The sequence below is a fragment of the Chaetodon auriga genome, chromosome 6, assembly GCF_051107435.1.
Source record: "Chaetodon auriga isolate fChaAug3 chromosome 6, fChaAug3.hap1, whole genome shotgun sequence".
Taxonomy (NCBI): domain Eukaryota; kingdom Metazoa; phylum Chordata; class Actinopteri; order Chaetodontiformes; family Chaetodontidae; genus Chaetodon; species Chaetodon auriga.
The window spans coordinates 3,963,132-3,985,453 of record NC_135079.1 but is presented as its reverse complement, the minus strand read 5'-3'; the positions used below and the strand labels follow the sequence as shown (position 1 = coordinate 3,985,453).

At 45.5% G+C, this 22,322-nt stretch overlaps 1 protein-coding gene across 4 annotated transcripts in view; it reads right to left on the bottom strand.

The window, feature by feature from the left end:
• The window catches only part of kif21a (kinesin family member 21A), a 41,764-nt gene that overhangs the window by 8,525 nt on the left and 10,917 nt on the right, over positions 1–22,322 (bottom strand). For 2 of the 4 annotated variants that reach the window (XM_076734131.1, XM_076734128.1), the window contains exons 2-28: positions 15,246–15,468; positions 13,487–13,669; positions 12,345–12,485; positions 11,995–12,126; positions 11,728–11,898; positions 11,280–11,395; positions 10,859–11,054; positions 10,573–10,762; positions 10,415–10,481; positions 9,857–10,060; positions 9,226–9,297; positions 8,125–8,212; positions 7,931–8,045; positions 6,822–7,010; positions 6,093–6,292; positions 5,629–5,736; positions 5,158–5,226; positions 4,885–5,030; positions 4,484–4,628; positions 4,172–4,366; positions 3,867–3,968; positions 3,510–3,675; positions 2,860–2,880; positions 2,028–2,085; positions 1,609–1,663; positions 1,308–1,510; positions 561–686 (exon numbers count right to left, since the gene is read on the bottom strand). In XM_076734131.1, coding sequence (XP_076590246.1) covers positions 561–686; positions 1,308–1,510; positions 1,609–1,663; positions 2,028–2,085; positions 2,860–2,880; positions 3,510–3,675; positions 3,867–3,968; positions 4,172–4,366; positions 4,484–4,628; positions 4,885–5,030; positions 5,158–5,226; positions 5,629–5,736; positions 6,093–6,292; positions 6,822–7,010; positions 7,931–8,045; positions 8,125–8,212; positions 9,226–9,297; positions 9,857–10,060; positions 10,415–10,481; positions 10,573–10,762; positions 10,859–11,054; positions 11,280–11,395; positions 11,728–11,898; positions 11,995–12,126; positions 12,345–12,485; positions 13,487–13,669; positions 15,246–15,468 — 3,681 coding nt within the window. Of the gene's footprint in view, positions 1–560; positions 687–1,307; positions 1,511–1,608; positions 1,664–2,027; positions 2,086–2,859; positions 2,881–3,509; positions 3,676–3,866; positions 3,969–4,171; positions 4,367–4,483; positions 4,629–4,884; positions 5,031–5,157; positions 5,227–5,628; positions 5,737–6,092; positions 6,293–6,821; positions 7,011–7,930; positions 8,046–8,124; positions 8,213–9,225; positions 9,298–9,856; positions 10,066–10,414; positions 10,482–10,572; positions 10,763–10,858; positions 11,055–11,279; positions 11,396–11,727; positions 11,899–11,994; positions 12,127–12,344; positions 12,486–13,486; positions 13,670–15,245; positions 15,469–22,322 lie in introns of all 4 variants that reach the window. The other 2 variants (XM_076734129.1, XM_076734130.1) reach the window with 2 other exon arrangements.

Here is a 22,322-nt window from a genome sequence, read left to right as displayed (position 1 = left end):
AAAAGCTGAAAATAACTCCAATACTAAGGTTTAACTAAGACGTGCTCGCATCTTTACCGCTAACATAAGTGATCTACCGTGTTCCAGCACTGTGTACTTTGAGACAGGATGACAGGGACTAGAGAGGTTTTTAAAAGGGAAATACAGGAACAGCTCACTCAGCACATTCTTCCATCTCAGTCTCACAAGAATTTCCCGATAAGACAAAGAAAAGGGATGGACAGTGAGTTCCTCAGTGAGCAAAATGCTTATCGTAAGTGGATCAGCAGCAGAGCGATTGATTAGCAAGTTGAACACTGAATTTGAGTTAAGAAGGAAAGATCTCCATTATGGCTCGGCGAAGAGACATAATATCCGAGTTAGGTAGGAACAATGTGACTTTAAATTCAGCATAGAACTTGGCAGGTCAAAGGTTATCACACCAGGCGCAGAGCATTTTCAGATGTAGCTGAGATCGCATGCTTCTCCAAAGCAGGAAACCGAGAGTATTAGTAGAGTTGAAGTGAAGTTATTTCACTTTTTTCGGCTTTGCAGCCACAGTGTCGGCAACAAGCTCTTACTGTTTAATCTCCTTGACCTTTGCCCTGTCGGCCGCTGCTTGTGCCTTGTCATAGGTCTTCCTGCGAGAGAGCGGGGAAGGCTCCGGAGCTCGTTTTTCCACCCCTGACGAAGTTCTGGAGCCAGAACTGATCGTTCAGTTTCACACAGTTACCACAAAACAACACAAAGAATAATGATAAAACAACAGAAGGATGTGAAACCAACGTAAAATAATGACATCAATGGAGAGATGAGCATGCAGTACAAAGAGAAACACAGTTACCTGATCTTTAAAGTCCCAAACAGTGGTGGTTCTCCGCCAAGCTCATGTTTACTATACTATGTAGATTTGGTGCTACGCTAAAAAATAATCCTATTTCTTTATTTGCTGTCAGCCAAGGCTCCTGTTCAATGTGCACTTACAGTAGGTCTGAAGCGTGGCCTTTCTCGAGCCAGATAAAGAGGCCTAGTTAGTATTTTTACCTTCAATGTGTAACTGAGCTACATTGAGGAATTAGAAAGGCGCTTTTTGCAGGGGGCGATAATAAACAAGCCATACAAATGTTAATACAGGCTCCTCTGTACATGCTTTCACCTCAAAGGACTCATCAGCTGGAGGACGCTATGGACATTTGATGGAAGGATGCTCATGAATAATGCCAAACAAAATTAAACGCAGCAGAGGATGCAGCAGCGACATCAAACATGCAGGAAGGAAGGAAGAAGTAATTATTGTGTTAGCTAAAGAGTGCCGGGCCTGGACTTACATGCTGCCCATTTTAGAGGAAAAGCCAGGGGAGAGAGCTGTGTAGTCCCTGACTGATGAGCCTGACGAGTCCACGTCTCCCCCCCCGTCCGGTGTTTCGGCTAACGGCAGCATCGGACCGGAGAAGTCTGCAGTGGGTGCGTCGGGGGCGGAGTCGCTGTTGGCGTACAGCAACTCCATCTGGGTGGTGGTCCTCCTACGAGCCTGTGCAGCACAGGTAAGTGAAAATGAAGACAGGAGGTGGCTGGGGAAACACTAAAAGTCTGCAGAGAATGAGGCATAAACACAGTCAACACTAATACCTTATTTCTTGTTTTGGTGTCTCCGCAGAGTTTCATGAGGTCTGAAGCCAAGGTGCTGGAGGGAATACAGGACGAAACACAGTCGAATTAAAATGGAATGAGTCTCTGTCTGTCTCTATGTCTGTCTTTGGTCCTTTCTCGACAAACATTCATCCAATCGACTTCACGCTCGGCGGCCGTGGTGCTGCTGCTGCTGCACCACGTCGAGTGTGAAGTCGTTTGGATGAGCGATTCCCCGAGAAAGCTGCAAGCAGCGACACTGGAGGCCGTTCAAGACAGTAAGTAAGCACTAGTAAGCCATAATATAAGGTGACATAACAACAATATAAATACATAACATAAAAACAAAGTACATGAAAAATAACCGAACATAACGGAGAGTAAACCACAACATAACACGACACGTGAGGTAGACTTACTTTCCCTCTGCAGAAGGGCTCTGTGCAGACTCATCACTGCTGCTATCGTCCCCATTTTCTGTCAAACGAGATCAGCGAATGGTGTCAGAGTTGAGAGAAAACCCTATGGGCCGATGAGACTGAGATGGATGCTTCTGGCTCTCTAAAATGGTTCTTAGCAAATGCATCATGCCTAACACCACACAATTTATCCTCTTTCTTACTTTCACTGAGAGGAGAAGCAATTTTCTTGACTTTATTTTAAATAGCTGCGCAAAATGGATGTAGAAAGGATGGACAAGTGAAGCAGATGGGGGGGGCGATGTCAGCGCAGCGCCATGCTGTTTTTTCGACAAACAGAAACTTGGTCCCCCACTGAGCTCAACGGGATCGGATGGATCAAAAAAGGTGAGAGGTCAGAGAGCGGTCAGGTGGGGAGGGTTATCAGGAAAGATGTGTGGGAGAGTTGGGGCGGAGGTAAAAGACCCGATAAGAGACAACAAGGTGGAGGAGTGTGAGGAGTCATTAGTCCGTCGCTCCCGCCCGATGGGGTCAGCTGACCTACAGAGTCCGACAGCTAAAACATCCAGTTTGTATGGTTCCTGTGGAAGGGTCTGGGGTTAGCAGGGTGCTAAAGCATGGAGGCTGTAGCACATGGTGAACTAGGAGGAGGAGGTCAAGTGTATCCAGATGAGGGGGAGGGAGGGGAGAGGTCAGCAGACAGATGGAGGAAAGCCTGGTTGCATTGCACCTCATGCACCTGTTCATGTTATGTTTCGTTAGTTTTCAGAGTGCAAAGGGAAGGAACCATGCATTCATAACACAGAGAGGAGGCTAACGTGGTTTCACTTACCAGCCGGGATGTTACCTAGCTCTGTAAAAACATAAGAAAACAAAAAAAGAAAACGTGGGGGAACAGAAAAAAGGCAATGCACAAATCAAAAACACAGTCCCCCGAAATTCTAAGAAAACAAACAAAAGAAAATAAAGTGCAGCTACTGTAAACAGAGCATCCTCCTGAACACAGGCTGGCACAAACACATTTACTGCACAAAGACGAGCAGAGCTAGAAGATTTTGTTGTAAAATTACTGTAAAATCACCTATAAAGTGCAAACATTTTGGGGAATTTGCATTATTATATAATATGATCTTTGGACCAGACTCTAACAGTGAACCAAGCTGTGTAATAACTAGGCCAGCTTCTATTCAGCAGAAGGCAACAGGCAAGAGCATGTCAAAAGGCCCAATCATGCAACTGACCAGCAACCCCGTCCACCTCCTGAAAGGCCCAATGCTTTGAAACGGACGTGTGCAAAGACAAAGGCACATTTACATCTTTCACAACAGAACTGACTCCTCATCTTCATCGCTGAATACAATCTGAACCCCACGTTTATGATATTAATGACGCTAGCAGGAGGTGGGCTGGGTTAAATCGGGGGTCTGGTCGGTGTTTTGGGTCCTCGTCTCCACTCCCCACCTCGACGAACGCCGCCGTTACCTTGCAGCGCGTTCCCCAGCAGCGCGTCCAGCTCCGGGTTGAACTCGGCCTTCTCCTTCAGCATGTGGAAGAGCAGCTGGTTCTGGGTGGCGCTGGTGATCTCCGTCTGCTTCAGCCTGCCCTCCATCACCTTCACCTGGGACTCTCTCTGGGCTGCCTGGAGACCCTGAAGAGGTCAGACCGCAGACAAACTGTTCACTCAACCTCAAATTCACACACACATATCACCAAATCTCTGAAGTTTTGCTGGAATGTTGCAAAGAGCCCAAAAACTTTTCTTCTACATGAAATAAAATTTACTTTATTGGCTAAAATGTACTGAGACCAGAACATGAACACGGTTATTCGGGCTGGTACCTTGTTGATAGCCACCGACATGAAGTGATCCAAGAGAAAACGGGCTTCTGTCAGGGTGCAGGAACCGACCACAGCGGAGACGTCCACGGTGTCGCCTTCCTCCTGGAAAAAACCCAGAATTCATTCAGAAAACTTTCCCTTTTCCGATTGGTTGAAACTCTGTGATTAGGAGCTCCACCTTCTAGAGGCTCAGAGTTGAAAAGTGGTTGGTAATAAAATAAATCTCATTTAAGGTCTTCAAGTATTTTACTGAATCCAGCAACTCTCACACATATCTTTAATATCCAGCGTTTAGACTGTCACACCTTGGTTTCCTCCATCTGCATGATGTTGGCCTGACACTCTGCGATGCTGTCATTGATGTAGTCGATGTTGGCCGTCAACGCATCCACTTCCTCGTTTAGGGGAAGCACCGCCTTCTCTGCGTCTGGCCCCTCCCTGACGAGCCGGTCCCTCTTCCTGATGACTTTCTCTTTTCGCTTGGTCAGCTCCTCCCTTTGCTACGACACACAAACATCATGATTTGTGGTAAAATCGACAGAACTTTTAGCAGTTTTCAGCTCGTGGAGTTATTTCTAAATGTGTACACAGTAAATGTTGATGTGCTGTGGCTTTACCTTGAGGAGGCGGTTCATGTCGGCCTCCATGTTGGAGATGGTCATCCTCTGCATGATGACGTCCGAGATCCGGCGCTCCAGAGATTGCCATTTATTGCGTGCGACTCTGGTGGAGTAAACCCCGACTGTGCGCCTGTAGGAAGACCTGCACACACGACATCAGTCCAAAACGTGACTGATGATTCATGTTTAAAGCACATTCATGGATGATGTGAATGAGCTCGTAAGGCTGATTCCTGATGCAGAATTATGTCTTAATATCCAACATAATGATGGTAAAACAGTCATGTGCAAAGAGGGATTTATGTTCCATTTGAGGGATTCAGAGGATTTAGCTGCTTCCCTTACTTCCCTCTCTGCCAACATTAACGTGCACTGAACACACCTGTGCACAGACTCACCGAGTGCCGTTGGGAGCAGCGTTGCCGGAGGAGTACATGCGTCCAGATGGAGGTCTGTGGGGGGAGTCCTGGATCGGTTCTGGGAGATTGACCTTCCTGATGACCTTTCCCGAGGTAGGCCTGGCTTGCCTCCTCAGAGCCGTCACCTGACACACAACGCAAAAATAAAAGTGAACATTGAAAGTGTACCACACGCACTTCTGCATCCATAATGTATCGCGAGTTTTTCTGCATCCATAATGTAGCTAAACATCTTTCACCGCTGCTGCTCACCTCCTCAGTCTTTCTCCTCAGAATTAGCTCCTGCTGCCTTTTCTGAGCCTCCAGTAGCTTCAGTTGATGCTGTAACACAATGTAAGTAACAGTGAACTGATGGTACTAAAACTCATGGAACAATAGTGCGTTCATGATGTATTTTATTAGTCATCCCAAAACGTAGTTCTGAGGAACAAAACTCCTTTGTCGAAGTCAGAATTTCTTTGTGTCCAGACAAATATACTTGTTTTTAGTCTACTTTTAAGATAAGTGGGGGGTCTTTGAGACTACGTATTTTTTATTTGTTTCAAAAATCTTAAAAATTTGCATTTTGCTTATTTTAAGTAAAGTTTTCGTCGGTTTTACAGATTTTTTTTTCTTTTTTAAGAGCTGAGTTTTTGCAGTGTAGGGGTTCTTTATAGTCGACTATTTGACCTAAATGCAGCTAACTGAAACAAAAGACGATGAAGATGGGTGACGAACTCTAACCTCTTGCTTGCGCTGGTCTTTCTTTAAGGAAGCAATTTCTCGGTTCCGGCGAGACTCGTTCATCCTGTTCTTCTCCTGCTGCTCCTTCATCTGCTTCATGAGACGAACCTGGAACAATCACATCACAATATCCAAATTATATACACACAAATATCGAGACAGTGAGTTTATGTTTGGACGTAAAGGTTCTCACAAGATTTGTAAAACGCTGCCTGTTGACTGCTGTCGTCAGAAAACACGTGACAAGAAGCAAGTTGACTAAATTATGTGCACTTCAGTCAGCTGATCAAGCTGGACTGTTTGTTTCTGATGCCATGTTCACTTGATTTATAAGAGCTATCTCAGCTGTTCGAGGAAGCAAATCCTTCCAAACACACTTAATATATCCGGCAGGAAAAATTAGCATCAAAAGAAGACGCAGCAGTCTGACAGACCTCACAGACACCCACTGCACCCAGTCATACCTTGGTCTTCTTCATTTCCGCCACGTCCATCTGAAGCTTCTTCAGCTGCTTCTCGTACTGCGATTGGTTCTTCAGCAGGCGGGCGTGCTCCTTCTGAGCCGAGTGGAGCTTCTGAAGCTCCTTGTTCATGACGCTCAGCTTCTTCTCGTACTCCATCTTGATCTTGCGAGCTTTGTCCTCCGTGCCGCTTTCGACTGAACCTGAAAGTACGAACACGGAAATCATGAAAAACTGATGACGTCCATGCATGAAAAGGCAGTAAAAACGTACAGACGCATTGTGTGGTGTGTACAGTCAGAAACGGTGATCTTCAGTTATCAAAAAGTCTCTTTTGTCTTGTGTTTTTTTTTTCCCAGATAAGCTCAAAACTCCTCCGTGCTTTTAAAATCTGCATCAGACAACTTTGATCCATTAGTGCTGATAAACATAAATGTAACTGTCATCGTCAGGCTGCTGGCGGAGAACATGAACAACACGACTTTAAAGGATTCTCTGAAGTACTTACAGACAATGATTTTTTCATAACTGAAGAACAAAAAGGAAGATATAAATTCTTCCAGGCAAGAACTTAAATAAACTCTTCTTTAAGACTGAAATAAACTGATCAAAAGGCACCGACACTAAAAGCCAAATTCAGTTTTATCCAAACAGCCTGACCATGAGTGGATACATGACGTGCTCTTTATTAGCACAAAGCAGCGATGCACGGCTCTGGCGTCCTTGTCTTACTCATGTTCTGGAGGACACGGTCCCTCTCCAGCTGGGTGTCCCTGATCTTGCACTGCAGCATCATCAGCTTCTGCTCGTACTGCTGTTTGAGCGTGTGCAGGCGCCGCTGGCTGTTCTCCAGCTCGTCGATCAGCTTCTGCTTGATGGCGATCTCGCAGGTGATGTTGGCCAGGTCGGCCTGGAAGTTCTCTGTTGGACACACACACACACACACACACACAGACACACAGACACACACACACAGACACACACACACACACACACACACACACACACACGAGCAGATTAAGCGTTCACAGTGATTTCATGGCCACAAATCGACAGTTTTATTCAACATTTGGCAAACAGTCTATTTCAATTAGTTGTCATTTCAATTATTTGGCTTCAGTCGTCGCCATTTCTCCCTTTGTTGCTCGCCTCAGCACTTTTAATTGTTGAGTTTGGAGCAAGTTCATTTAAGTTGCTGCATTTTAAGTTGTTGCGTTTAATTGCTTTACTTTTACCCATTACGGCGGCACTATGATGCTTTCCTTCCCTCACGTGTTTCTGGGCTTCAGTGTCATTGTGCTCTCCAGCATAGATCGACAGACTACTATGGCTGCACTTGAAGCACATCTGCATCATACGTCTTCATTTTGTAGTATTTTATAAAAGATATTACAGTATCAGTGTTACCATAAGAAGACAGGCTGCGTCCTGATGGCTCACGTTTAACCTGTGAGTAAATATAACAGCCACAGTCATCGCTGCTTATTTGGCAGACAGAAGCGTTCTTGCATCTTTAATGCATCCCGGATTAAATTATCACTCTACACGTGGGCGTGAACGTCTCCAGCCAGCGCTGGAATGCAACTAAGTACATTTACTGGAGTACTGTAATGACAGACAGTCTTCCTCTACTCCATTACATTTGACAACTTTAGTTACTTTACCTGTAAACGTGATGTTTATTCAACAGTACATACATACTAAAACATTAGGAGTTTTGTGAACGATCTGAGTACTTCTGCTGGTTGGTTTGTGTAAAACTGATCCATCAATGATTGAACAGCTCCCCCTTGTGGACAATCAGCAGCGCTGTCAGAGAGACCAGACGCCACCCCTCATACCTTTCTCATCCGACTCTGAGTCAGAATCATCCGAGCTCTCCTCCACATCCATCTCCTCTTCCTCCTCCTCCTCCTCTTCTTCTCCTTCCTCATGGTCGCTGCCCTCCTGGACCTCCTATAAGATAAAACACCAATAATTTAACATCTGAAGGCGCTCGGGCCGACTCAGCGTACAGATGACACATCAGTCGTACCATCTCTGCGTCCTCATTGGCTCGCTCCGTCATCTCCTTCTCTGTGCCCTTCTCTTGGTCGTTGTCAGGAACTTCCTCCTTGTTGGCACTGAAACATTGAGACAAGGTTAAGAATCAAAGTCATCATTTGTCCTCTGAGACTGAGCCATCAATGTGTCACCTCCACAGGTACTGTAACACATGTTAACAAGAGCATATTCCTAATAAAACATCTGCAGGTAGTAAAGCCATTGTTTTATTTCTATCGAGGAATTCCACTGTCTTTTTAGCAAACAAGCTTCTGATGGTAGCAATGAAAGCTCTAACTGTGAGGGACTTAATCTGCTGTGATATATGTAAACATGATTTTTTATGAGAAAATGATTTGTTTACATGTGAGCTACGAAGCTGAACACACAGATGATGCTGCTCCGTTTTCACGAGCTCGTTCGAGGAAAAGACAGCGTGTTTTCATGTTTAAACAAAAGGAGGGAGGCGTCTCATTGGAGTCTGAACAAAACCAACAAAAGAGGAACAAAAAAAAAAACATGGCGGGGAATATGCAGCAAAATAAAAATTATTTGAACTCCATGAAGCAGATCTGTTGGATAAATATTTTATCCAAGCGCAGAGGGTTAGCAGTGTTTAGGTGGTGTTTCACATAAACCAAAGAGGATACATATTCTGCCTGTGTGCTCAACCTTAAGGCACTTTCAACACATTTTAGGAAGTTTTAAACTTACAATACTGAACACCTGGATGGAAAAATGAATTAAATTAAATGAGCAAAAGCAGCAATCTCTCATAATAGACTCTTTCTAGTTCCAGGCTGCGTTTAATACCCATAATGAAGTCAGTAGAAACAGAAGAAGGATGCAAGAGAAAGCGAGGGTGTAGCGTGATGAGTCAGTGGATGAGCTCAGGGGTTCACACGGGAGGTCTGAACAGAGATAATTAGAAAGTAAAGAAACATGTTTTATGGAAGGGAAGTGCTTCTATGGTAGCGAGCCTCATCTCGGTGGGGAAATACCTGCCCAAAATAAACAAAAAGTCAAAGAAAATGCTGAATTAGGGGAAGCAAAGGACGGGGATGGCAACAGGAGGGTGGGAGCTCTGACAAACCTGGCGTCCTCAACCTCTTCCACCACCTCCTCCCTTTCCTCCCTCTCTCTGTCCTCCAACAGCTGCTGGAGTCTTCAGGGAGGGGTGAAGAGTCAAACGAGAGAAGGAAGCAAGAGATGAACGAAGGAGGGAAGAATGGAGGGAAGAATGGTCAGAGGAAGCTCTGCACTGAAAATCCCACCTTTTCTCCCCCTCAAAGAGCCCCAAAGCGACTCTGACCATTTTCAAGCTGGAGCCTCGGATCAGTATCGGTCAAGATTATTCAGTTTATCAGCACTAGAATAATGTCCCAATGTTAATCTACATTACAAACATTAAATCTTTTTGTAATTAATTGCTTCATGTATATAAGAAGTCAATAAAAGAGCACATAAATTATTTAGCTGCACAGAGTCTCGGATTACAAATAATGACTTAAATGTCCACAAGCCTTTAAATATGCATGTTCCAATGTGCAGAACTGCTATTAAAATGCAAAACAGGTCAAAATGATGTCTAGGGGAAGCATTCAGGGACAAAATAAGTGCAAATCCAGTTTGAAACGTACTCAGATGGATGCACACGTGCAACAACGGGGCCAGTCAAAAACAGCCAATCCCAGATCAAAGCATGTCTGCAACAGTCCTGTTACCTCTTCTTTTTCTTTTTCTCTCGTTTCTTCAGTTTCTCCAGGTCTTTCTTGGCCATTTCGATGATGTCGGAGGTCTCCTTCTCTGGGGCCAGCGCCGTGGAGGAGAAGGAGCCGGGTCCTCCGTAGAACGACTGACGGGTGGAGGCACGAGACAGATTCTTCCTCAGGTGCTCGTTCACAGCTTCGCTCTCCAGGAGTTTGGCTCTGAGGTGAAATCCAGGGACACAAGCAGAAGAAATAAAAGTACTGTATGACTCAGGGTTTAAAATGCACCATGTCCGGGAACTTCTTGTGTTATTATGTGGAGCAGATCTTGAGGAGAAACCCAAAATAAAATGAATCTTATTGCAAAAAGATGGTGAGCCACAGCTTGAAGTGACATCCAGTCATCACAGCCTGACATCCATCAGCAGGTCGTCAGTATATAAAAATACAATAATGTTTTGTAATCACACACTAACACAAAAAACTGTAAAGATTATTCTAAAGAAGTATTATTATATTGAAGTAATTGTGAATTGGGGCACGCTGAGCTTTTCTCCAGTCACAGTTGTTTACCTGAGGTCTTCAATCTCTTTGATGTAGCTCTGAATCATGTTTCCAATTTCCTCAGTTCCACCTTCACCTGGAAGAGAACCAAGACCGTTTCAGAGGACGGAGATGAAGAATGAGCAGCGAGCAGAATCGAGCTCTTTACATGGGGACAACAGACTCACCTGCCCTGGTGAGGGCCTGGTTGGCCTGGTCGCTGAGCAGCTGGGTGAGTCGCGCCCGCTGGGCGTCGATGGTCTCTTGCATGGCCTTCACTCTCACCCTCAGGTTGCTGTTCTCCGTCTGCAGCATGGAGTTCTCGTGGAACATGTCGCTGAAGCTCTCCACGCCGTCCTCGCCCGCCATGCGTTTACCCTGCAGGGGTACAGAGGACAGCTTGTCACCCTCTAAATCCTCCCTGGTTATTTTAATGTCCGATCGCACTCGCCACCCTTTGACCTCTTTCCTTACCGTCTTGTACTCCATCAGCTCCATCTGCAGTCGAGCGATCTCAGTCCTCAGAGAGCTGATCTGCTGGCTGGCCTTGTCCTGGTTCACCATCACCTTGTTCTTGATGTTGCGGGCTCGGTTGGCGTACTTCAACGTGTTCAGCGTCTCCATGAAGTCGCGGTCAGACGGGCTGATGCAGGCGATCATCACTGTTTGGCTGAGACGCGATGGAGGCAGATATTTATTAATGCTTCATTCAGCTGCACATTTCTGACTAAGACTGATGTGCAATGTGTAGAACTCTGTGCTTCATACATGAGGTTTTGGGGTTGAATTGATATTTTCCTTTGATGAAAGAAGTTTAGTTTGCTGACTTGATAATCCAAGAAGCTGACTAACAAGAAAATGATCCTTGAGGAAAAACTCAGTTCGGTCCACCAACCTGTTTCCTCCTAACGAGTCCTGCAGAAGTCGGGTGAGCTTGGAGTCTCTGTAAGGCACATGTGAGGACCGCTTGCTTCGGTCACCCAAAGCGCTGATTACATTCCCCAGAGCGAGCTGCAGCGACAGAGAGGGGAGCAACGAGGAGGGAAATATTTCAAGGTGATGCAGCAGTTTAATACGCACACGTACGCAACTGGAATTTATACAAGGTCACAAAAAAGGTGCTGTCAGAGCTCTAAACTGAGGCCTGAGCATGCGGTGGGGCTCATGTTCACTCAGAGCTTTAACCCTAAAATGTTTACATGTGTTTGCGCTGCACTGCACACTGCAGATGGTCCTTTATTGAATCCTGCCACTAGATGGCAGTCAAACTCCAGAATATAAGAGGTTCTGGCTGAATGACTTAACAAATCCTGCTGGAGTGACTCAGACAGGGAGAAGCTCACCAGCCCACAGTTGATGGAGATGCCCTCTTTGGCTCGGTCCCCCGTCGCTCCGGTTCTCTTCAGCCTCTCAGAACCGGCCAGGTCCACAAAGTGAAACTTGGCTGTCAGCGTCTCGTACTCGTCCATCTCGGAGTTTCCGTTGGAGACTCTGTTATCGGTCTCGTTTTCTTGCTGAGTGACAATGACACACAGAAACACTTTTAGTTAGCGCTGTGCCACCCTGGCAGTATCCTCGTCATTTTCAAAAGATACCGAGTCTGCACGAACATTGTCGGAGGCACAGACGCGGACTTGGCACAGGTGGATGGTGAAGATGGCGTGGGATCGAGAGCTCTGGACGTTCATCTGGGTGCTGGCTGTGGTGCGAGACAGAGCCCCCAGCTTCAGGCACTGCATCATCTGAACAGGCAGAAGAGCTTTAAATATTAACACACAGGTCCAACTCTCTCTCTAAATACTCTGTAGGATTCATGGAAGTAAACATCAGTGCAGGAATGAATAATACATGAATGAAGGAGCATTTGTAAAGGCCTCTCGGTGGCAAAGACCTTCACATTCAACAGTGTAGAGCCATTAATAAACATTCACTTCATGTCTAAATTTGCACACTCCTGTACCTCGGCCTCGGAGGACACATTCCTCGTGGTCACTCCCACCGTGTAGATTCCCCCGGCGGCGTCTTCGTGGATCTTGATGTGAGACTTCTGCTTCATGTCTCGAGTGGAGTCAAACAGGTCCAGAACTTCCTCGTTGTAAAGCTGCAGGAGCCAAAACAGAGAAAAGAGCCACACATCAACTTAAATCATGGAGCGAATCCTCAAAATTCACAGAATATCTGAAGGTTTCAAATTCAAAACACTTCATGTTTTAGTGAATTTCATTTCTTACCAACACAGTAGAAACTATGTGTTAACATCTGTATTGTTAAGGCACTAATGCATTTTTAGCTTCCTTTATATACTGATGAATGATTCTGGTGACTTTTCAGGACAATATTAATATTAAATAAAAATATTACCCAAAAAAAGAAGATGCAAGTACCTTTAATTAAGCCCTAAGTAGTGGTTGGATGCATTACTTTGAGGCTGCGTACCTTTACCGTCTGTAGGTCACCTGAGAGGTGAAACTCACTCAATGAGGGTGACTAAAATGAGTGAATCAACATTTGGTCAAAAGCCAGGTGTAATTCCATCAGGGACAAAGTGAAGTATTTGTTTTGTGATATTTGCCTTGATTAAATATAACAAGCTCTCGTCAAGTCATTCTAATCCACTGCTAACAGCCCAGAGGTTACTCCCTGACTGCTAAAGAAAGTGCTCTTCTTTGCGTCTTTTATTTACCCTTAAACATCTGCTAATCCCTCCGCACTTGAACAGAAACTCAAACGAAACTCAGGATGCCGTTTCTGAAAGCCTCTCTGCGTCTTCACGTGAAAATCGGGGGAAATATGAACCAGGAATGCGAACACTGTCGCAGCCTGACGGACCGGCACAACTGTCCGCTCACATCGCTCCTGTTAACTCCTCTGTCCAGGCTGAGACCCCCCCCCCCCCAACACCTCCTAACCCCCGATGACAGCTGCTGCAGTTCAATTGTCAGTGTGGATGTTTTCAAGTGATGGAGCGCTGGTGTCAAAGCTTGTTAAACCAGCAGTGTCAACGATATAAGCCTGACCCATGACATCTCTGTAAAGCCTGTCCGAGTGCTGTTTTTTAAAATAAAAGACCTTTACTGAGGAGGCAGCGAAGGCGGGGTTTACCTCCAGGAACTGGGCGTTGATTTTAAACTCGGGCACGGGGCGTCCCTGCTCCTGGGCGGCCTGCCGGCGCTCCTCGATGCCCTTGAAGAGGTGGTGGACGGCGCGGGGGATGATGCCCAGCTCCTCATCCGGGATGTTGACGTCAAAGCCCGTCCCCATGGTGTAGGTCTTCCCTGAACCCGTCTGGATGTGGAGGAGAGAATGTCAAAAGGATCCAAATAAAACTCAACAATATATACAAGAGTATAAAAATACTACTGCCATAAAAAGAGGTATTATTATCATTATATTCTCTCTTGTAAGGCTCCAATTTACTCACATGTAGTTTGTGTTGCCACCTATTTCAATGTGCTTTTTGACCTCCTATGTTTCCCATAATGCCTTTCCACATCCTCTAGAACTCTCTGCACTCACCTGGGGGCTACGCTTTACATGTGGCTGGGGAGCAAGTTTATCCAGTCAATAAAAAGGTGACTTGTGTCTCTTTAAAAAGCATGGCGCCGGGCGGGAGGCATTACTAATAATTCACCTGCACTTTTCTTTTTAAATGTATTGTTTCTGTTTTAGAGCACTGAGCAAACATGCTAACATTTAGCATGTTAAGTTTAGCATTGCACAAAGAACAAACCAGAATTTCACCAGCTGGTCTCACCCAGTTTCCGTGAAAAGACACCAAAGTCATTTTGATAAGACCCCAAATTTACTCTCCACATCATTAATTTCCGTTTATATCTGCGAGTTCTTGTGATGCAGCCGAGTGGGTCGGTCTAAATCTAGATTAGTCCCTGTAAAGCCACGGAGGCAAACAGGTCTGATCCAGGCCAAACCGACCACGGGCTCAGAAGTAGGCCAGCAGTGACAGCAGCAGTTACTGGGGAGATACGGGTTAATGTGGACACACATTAAAGATGTATATCTGTCTCAAAGGTGTGTGTGCACTTGATTTCACTCTGAATCGAGTGCCGCGCAGCAGGAGCTCCTTTGCCATGGCAATCAAAGCAGTGAGGGGGAGGAGGAGCGGGAGGAGGCCCAGACTTGCATGTTATTTCCATGTGGTGAACTTGGTGATGGAAACAAAGGAGGAAGAGGAAGGGGAATGGGAAGTAAGTGAATTAAAGGAAGTGTAGGGCTGAAAATCAACGATTACCCTCAGTGTCCATTAATCTGCAGATTATTTTCTGCATTAATCTTCTGATCTAAAATGTCTGAAAGCTGAAAAAGTCCAAACGTACCAGCGGCGCCACAAACTTTCCACACGGCCCCTGACAACTGCAGAGGCAGCCCCCCGGGGTACAAGTCACTTCACTGCTCTGTTGTAAATCTACTACAGCTACTTCTGTGTACTCTTACTGCATGTCCTGAAAGATGACTCCTACCCCCCCCCCCCCCCCCCGCCGCTCTTCCTGAGGCCTCTCTTCCCTTTTATCGCCTCAGTTTTTTCTTAACCAAACCGGGGATTGAAGGTGTTGTACAGATTGTTAAAACCTCTGCCATAAAATTGTGTTTTTTGGGGAAAGGAAAAAAAAAACCTGACATACAGCCATGTTGTGATACAAACTGCAATCAGAAAATCTACTTATTAAAGGAATCGTTTTGGGAAATACACTTTAGTACCGCTCTCAGTCAGTAGCCAGTTAGCTCACTTAATCTACAGACCGAGCCAGGCAGGCTAGCTGTTTCCCCCTGTTTCCAGTCTTTATGCTAAGCTAAGCTAAGCACCATCAGTGCTGCAGCTGCGACACTGAGGACAAACACTCGCCTGTCCGTATGCAAAGATGGTGGCGTTGTAGCCCTCGAAGCAGCCCTCGATCAGCTTCTCCGTGCAGGTGGTGTAGATGGCGTCCTGCTGGGAGTCCATGTCGAACATGTAGTCGTAGGTGAAGGCCTTGTCTTTGCCCAGCATCACCTGAGGCTCCCCGGGCATCACATACGTACAGATGTGACATCCTTCGATCTTCTCCCTGGCCAGCTGAGGACGAATCCTGCAGCAAACACAAGAACAGACGAGAGCTTGTTGAGGTACACAGTGAGGAGGTATACTCCCTGGCCACTTTATTAGGTACACCTATATTATCGTATGCAACCCAGCACAACAGAGGCTTCTTTGGACCATTTCATATTTTCTTTTGTTACCCAAAAACAGAACTACTGTCCTTTGTCGGCTTCCCTGACTCATTTGTGAGAGCGTATGTATCTGGACAAGCACAACGCAGCCCACAGCAGGAGAAATCGCTGGCATCACACGGTCAGCAACGGAAAAAAAGTCCGACCCCACCCAAACCAGTGAGCCAAGTAGAAAAAATAAGAGAGAGACAATGTAAGTTCTGCTTCAGCTCTGGAGTGATTATGTGGAGTTAGTGTGTAACGGTTCAAAACTCTCTCACTTTTAACAGCAAAAACTTAGATTTCTACCCTGTGTATGTACAATCAAACTCACTAACACATCCGCTTGATTACAGTCAGCGTGGACTGGAGTGAACTTTGTGTACGACCGGTTTAATTACTCTTCAGTGCTGCAGTATTGAATTACAGATGGCCCTCAAACGTTAATAAAAGCGTTATGTGACTTCAGCGCGTTCTGTCCACCTTAGCTAATGCTAATGCTAATGCTGCAGCACACTGCAACACTAGCAGGCTATACAGGAGTCGTGCATGCTGCAAATCTCCTTCATAGCTGGGCTCCACAGTGCGACCAATCAGATTTGGTATTGGGAGACAATCAAAACTAAAGGACTTACATTTGGATCGGTGCAAAAAAACTGATCAGGACATCCTGATTTCTTCAGCCTTCTGTTGATTTTATAGCTTTAAATTTAAATTTAATTTCTAAGGAAATCACACCATAACATTAATGTACTGTCACAGTTTAAAAGCTCAGCCTTCGTCTGAGTACAAGCAGGTCCAACATCAACAACACGTTTGCTTTTACAGTCCAGGTCTGAGCGAGAGTGTCCCCTTTCAGCGTTCAAGGACGCGCTAAGAGGACAGAGGGCCGCTGCAGCGCCGACGTACGGTGATTTCTGTGGGGATCGGACTTGTGAATCACACCACAATCTCTCTGGCCGTGCTGCTGAATTAGTTGGCACAATCGAGGAGCTGCTTAATTAAACAGGAGACTGGAGACAGAATTTGTTCACACATGATCATTAGAGCGATGCATTAGCCTGTTTTTGGCATGCCGCCATTACACGTGAACCAACCCTCCTTCATGCTGAAACGGTTATTCCACAAGCCATAAAAATCTCTGCTTTGGCTGAATTTGGCTTTCTCTGCTTCTTGAGCGATAGACAAATGTCATTTTGACCATCTTAAATCACAGCAAAGGACCGTTTCTTCGTTTCACACGTTTTTATCTGCTGCAGATTTGTTGCTTTTGCACCACAAGAGCGCAGGGTCAACATCCTACTCTGACCCAATACTTTGTCCCATAAAACCTGCCAGCTGGGTTAATATGTACCGCTTTAGTCTGTCTGTCTGTCTGTGTGTCTGTGTGTCTGTCTGAAATGCTGAAATCTGGCAGGGATTAACGACTTGAACGTGGATGTGAGAGAGGAAGAAGAGAGGGAGTGACAGCGGCACTGTGTGTTCGTTCTGCAATGAAAGTGAGCTTTTATTCCTTTTGTGAAAGACACACACACACACACACATAGAGGGGCTGCATTCAAGGACACAGCCAACAAAGACAGAGACACTTTCTGAATGTCACCCTGGACGTTACACAGCTGAAAAACCTTTTAAGAAGACATGCAGTAAAAGCTCCTTACTGTTGAAAAGCAGGGAGCAATAATTCAATATTATTGATCATCAAATGTCTGAAATCGGTTTCATGCTCTAATATTCATTAAAATTACTCGAATGTAGTGAAATCTTAAACCTCAAGCACCACAACTTCACCACCACATCAGGAAGTGCATGAAGGAACTGACTGATGCAAAGCCATTCATTTACTGAGAGGAGAAAGTCAGCAGGGCTTTGATACTCAGAGGCCAGGATCACTCTGACAGCAGGTGCTAGCATGTAGCAGCATCCATGTTCTCCTCACACCACGGTCCGATCTTTCAGAAAGCATCGCCCTGCTGTTTGAAACTCCTCTCGGGTTCAGCTCACAAACAAGCACCTGACAGCGGGCCTGCCGGCCTCCCCGTCCTCGGTGGATAAGGGCCTCATTGTGCCTCCACGTTCAGGGCAGAACAATGCAGCGAGCGGAGTACAGTGCGGCCATTGTGTCTGTCTGTGCGACACTGGATCCCAGCGCTGACGCCGACGCCGCGGATGCAGGATTACACGGCTGGACGGAGGCGAGGGAGGAGAGGTAATGTCCTGACCAGAGGTCGCGGCATGTCCCCGAATAACTACAAAATGGTCACTGAGTGGGCGAAGGTACAAGAAACAAACCATCCTAAAAATGCAAACTTTTATTCTTCTGTTGGCCATTTTTGGGAACACACGCTCATTTCAGGCTGTTGTATCTCCGCCACTTGAAACGTGTAACTGGTCAACAAGGAATTTAGACACATTCTTCTCAAACAATGTCCTGATGCAGCCCCAAAAGCTGCACTTGACGAAGACTTTCATAAGCTGCACTGAAAAAAGTAAACATGTGAACATAATGAATGATGTAAGACTGCAATATGCTGAATAAGGAGAATCAGAGAATATGAGCGAACTCAGCAGGTGGAGAAGCTGCTTCAGTATTGAGTGAGACCTGATTGTGAAGTAGCTGCTGACGGTCCCTGGGGGTGGATGTGCTTGGGTTAGCTAGTTTTCACCAAGGTTAGAAGTTAGTTTAAATCTACGTGTGGACGTTTTAGCAGTTCTGTCAACAGAGCAGATCTGCACCAAGTTCGTTTTCCCAACTCTCTCTGGAAAATAAGCCTCAGGTTTAATTAAATTAGGGCCTCAGCCGTCATGTTACGTGACTGAGGAGAGTCCAGGTACGCCACAGTTATCTTTCCTTTATGGCACTGATGTGGTTATTGGCTCCACAGGGTGCAGGCTTTCGCAATCATGAAAATAAACACACTTTTAGGAAATAAAGCATGACTTGAGGCACTATTCAACACGGAAGATGTCATATATATTTAATGACTTAGGCTAATTAAACGGATCACGAGACAGGATGTTTCGGGAGCGTTTAACCCCATCAGCTGAACGGTTTCCTGGGGACATTTCTGTGGATCTGAAGTGTCCTCGGTAGAACTAACCAGTCGAATCTTACTGGGAAAACAAGCGTACGCAGTCCCTCCCAGTTACTCTGCGCCGCTCGGGTTCTTTTGTTTCGTGCTCTGCTGCTGTAATGAAACAATAAACCTGATCCCAGTCAGAAAATCAATTAGCTTCCATGTCAAATTCACCATTACATGTTTCCTTGGCCTGTTCGACTGTTCTAGAAATCTAATCCTTTCCAGTAACCTCGAGGGGGGTCTTTGTTTCAGACAATTTAGCTCACTAATTGGGTGTGTAATCCTGTCTGTCTCTCCCACAGTACTTTCACACCCGGGAATCTGATGGCATTTCCCAAATTTACTCTTTTCATCTGCATGTAAATAGTGAGGGGCCTTGGCGGTGCCTTCAGGGTTTGGGAAGAGATTAGTTTCTCATTAATGCAAATATTAATCTTACAGAGTTTAGTCTTAGATCATTTAGAATTTGTCAGGTTTTAGCTGTTTTTGGAGTGAACTTGTTATACTTAACAAAAGTATTCACTTATTTTTACATGATTTCGACACTGGTGACTTTCAGATCTGCTTGGTTGGATCATGATGATATGAGCGTACTGAGCGATTGTTTTAGAAAATTACCAAATTAAAATCAAGCAGATTTTACTTCAAGCACAGCAATTTGCTGTTTGGAGGAGAATCTGAATTTTCTAGCTGAAGTCGATCTTGAATTTAAGGCTCCATGGCAGCTCATTCGCTGTAAGTTAGTACATTTCTTTAGCAAAATAACAGTTCAAAAGGAAAATGGGTGGCAAAAATGACAATGTTGAATTTGCAGCCGTTTCATAAGCCGGAAGTTTAGATCAATGGTTCGCATTGATTATCAATAACGACTGAAGCCAAAGCAGTCTAGTTTCAAAAGGCACAGTAAACTGAGCATCACTGTATCAGAACAAGAGCCGTCACAAACAGCTGTGGTGACTCGTCTATTTTAGGGGTTATGGACTTCGAGCATTAGGGGAGGAGCCGAGGTCAGAGTTCAGGTGAGGGTCAGGGTCAGGGGTCATGACGTCTCTGCGGCAGAGACTTATCTGGTGATCGTCAGTTCACCAGATTCAGTTCAATCACAAGAGGGTCCAAAAGACGTTTGAGGTTCTAGATTACAACCTTGATTCCAAAAAAGTTGGGACGCTGTAAAGAAAGAAGAGAGAGAAAGCAGAAAGTACGACTGAGCCTTTCCAGGACGCCCCTTTCACACCCGATCACGATCCCATCACCTGTTACCAATGAACACTGAATATATGGTCTTTGTGCTGGTTTCAGTTGAGTAGATGTCAAAAAGGATTAGCGAGCTGTCGTTTTGCTTTGTGTGTGTTTTACGCAGCGTCCCAGCTTCTTCTGGAATCAGTGTGACTGTCAGCACGATGACAGTTTGGGTTCAGTCTGTCTATCAGCACCGTTCAAAGCACAGCGCCTCCACGTGCTTTGTTTTACTAAAAACGTCGCCCTTTCACAGCCTGGTTCACCAACCGTCGGCTCAGCTGCGAACACCTGAGCACGCCCAAACCTGCTGCCACGCCCCTGAATCCCTCCGACCCCCATCAAACCTCCTCCTCGCTGCACTCCGTAAATCATTACACGGCTGCAGGGGAGGGGTGAAGTGAGGGACACACCGCAGAGGTGTGAGAGAGCGCCTGTCACACACTCTGAGCCTCACCGACAGTTACAGCTCTTATTCAGCTGTCAGCAAAAAAAGGAGTGAATTATTGAAATGTTGCTAAAAATCAGAGATTTAAGGATGTGCTGCAGATGGACAGTGCCAAATAAATGCAATTCAGTCTCAATTCAGTCAGGAAACTCTTATTCTTAAAGCTTCGGGTCATGTTTCAATCGAAAGACATAGAAATTAACAATTAATCCCAAATATCACCTTTCTGGAGGTCGTGCTAACGAGGCTGATGTCAAGCCTCCCATTATATTGTGAATATATGTATTTCTATTGCATTTGCATAAAAAATCTGCTTTGGTAAATATTAAACATTGAAGGAAAATGAATTATGTTTCCATTTACTGATTCCAATGATTATATGACAGATAGAAAGTCACATAGAAATAGACAGAATAGATAGAAACTCCATTTATGAAGGTCGAAGCACTGCCTTCAGGTTCGTCCGCTCCTTCTTTTTGCAGAGCGAGAGCAGCAGTGCAGAGAGCTCCTGCTTAGATTCAGAGGAGGTGAAAATAAGATTGAGAGCAACCTTTGTCAAAACTCAATGGCGCACACACACACACACACACACACACACACACACACACACACACACACACACACACACACACACACACACACACACAGAGGAGCTGCAGCTCTGCTCGCAGTGGCTGCTCCAGACTGGAGTAAACGGGCCAGATATTCAAGTGGAGATTTGCTGAGAGCAGCAGTGCGGCAGCTTGGGATGATGTCACCTGCCACTGTGCTGCCCACTCAACTCCAAGCAGAGCGTCCCACCGTTCTTCTCAAAGGAGACAATTAAGGCAGCGTCAAGGACAGAGGCGAAGAGTGCGTGCGGAAGAAAGACGAGGTTATCAAACAGAAAGCCTGCGTGTCTTTGTCACGCACTTGGTTTGCTGCCAGGCTCTGCAGGACGACCACATGCCTGCTTGTGGTTGAGATCATAGCGAGGCGGCAGGGAAAGGGTGGCTCTGATGGGGTAGCTGTTTGCTCCAGTTATTCAACAAGCCATCATGTGCCAGAAGGGCGGGGTTTACCTCCTCGGTTTAACGCATCCGGATAATTCAGAACTGGTCCGGTAAGTTGCAGATCAGTCAGGAGCATGCACTTAATTGCTTTTGAAGCTTTTCGCTGTTGTTTCGTCTTAATCTCCCCGTCAATCACTGTCCTCGGAGGACAAACCCTGCGCTTCTGTCCGTGGGCGTGTTTGAAAAGGCAGTGTCACTCAGGTGTGCGAGGCAGCCTCAAACGACACAAGGGAGAGGTTACAGGTGCCAAAAAAAGCTCTCACAACCAGAGAAATGGCATCCCTGTGCGCTGCATGTGTACGTGAAGGACAACATCTGACGTGAAGTTACTGCAAACGCGATGCCAGCTGCAGAAATAACACCTAGAGCTTACAGCCAGTGCTCAGTTGTTGTACAAGTTGTTGTAAAATCAAGCCTTAAATCCTGCACGAAGGTAATTTTGCACCATTTTATTGTCACATTCAGCTTTTTGTAGCTTCACCAGTAACTACATGCACTGGTAAAACAACACAGCACTGGATAGTTCAAATATGTTCGACCTTACACGTCACATATAGAACAAAATACAGCTACACAGTGCCAACACTTTACTCCTAGACAACACTGCTTTCACCAACACCAAAAAGGTACATCAAACCAAACATACAGCAATAAATACCATTAGCTTGTGCTTGTAAAACAGTAAATCTAACTCATGTGAACATCTGTGCTAAAAGCTAAAGAATATTAATTTTCCAGGCCTCATTTTGAGGAACAACCTCTGAAGTTCCTTCTTAAAACCCTTCGTTCTTAGTATATTTACATATAAGTACATCAGGCTACTTTAATGAGATCTGTCTGTACACACTGCATGCTGGCAGTGGTTGTATGTTGCATGTTCATGCAAAAAAAAAAAAAAAAAAATCTACTTAGCAGTA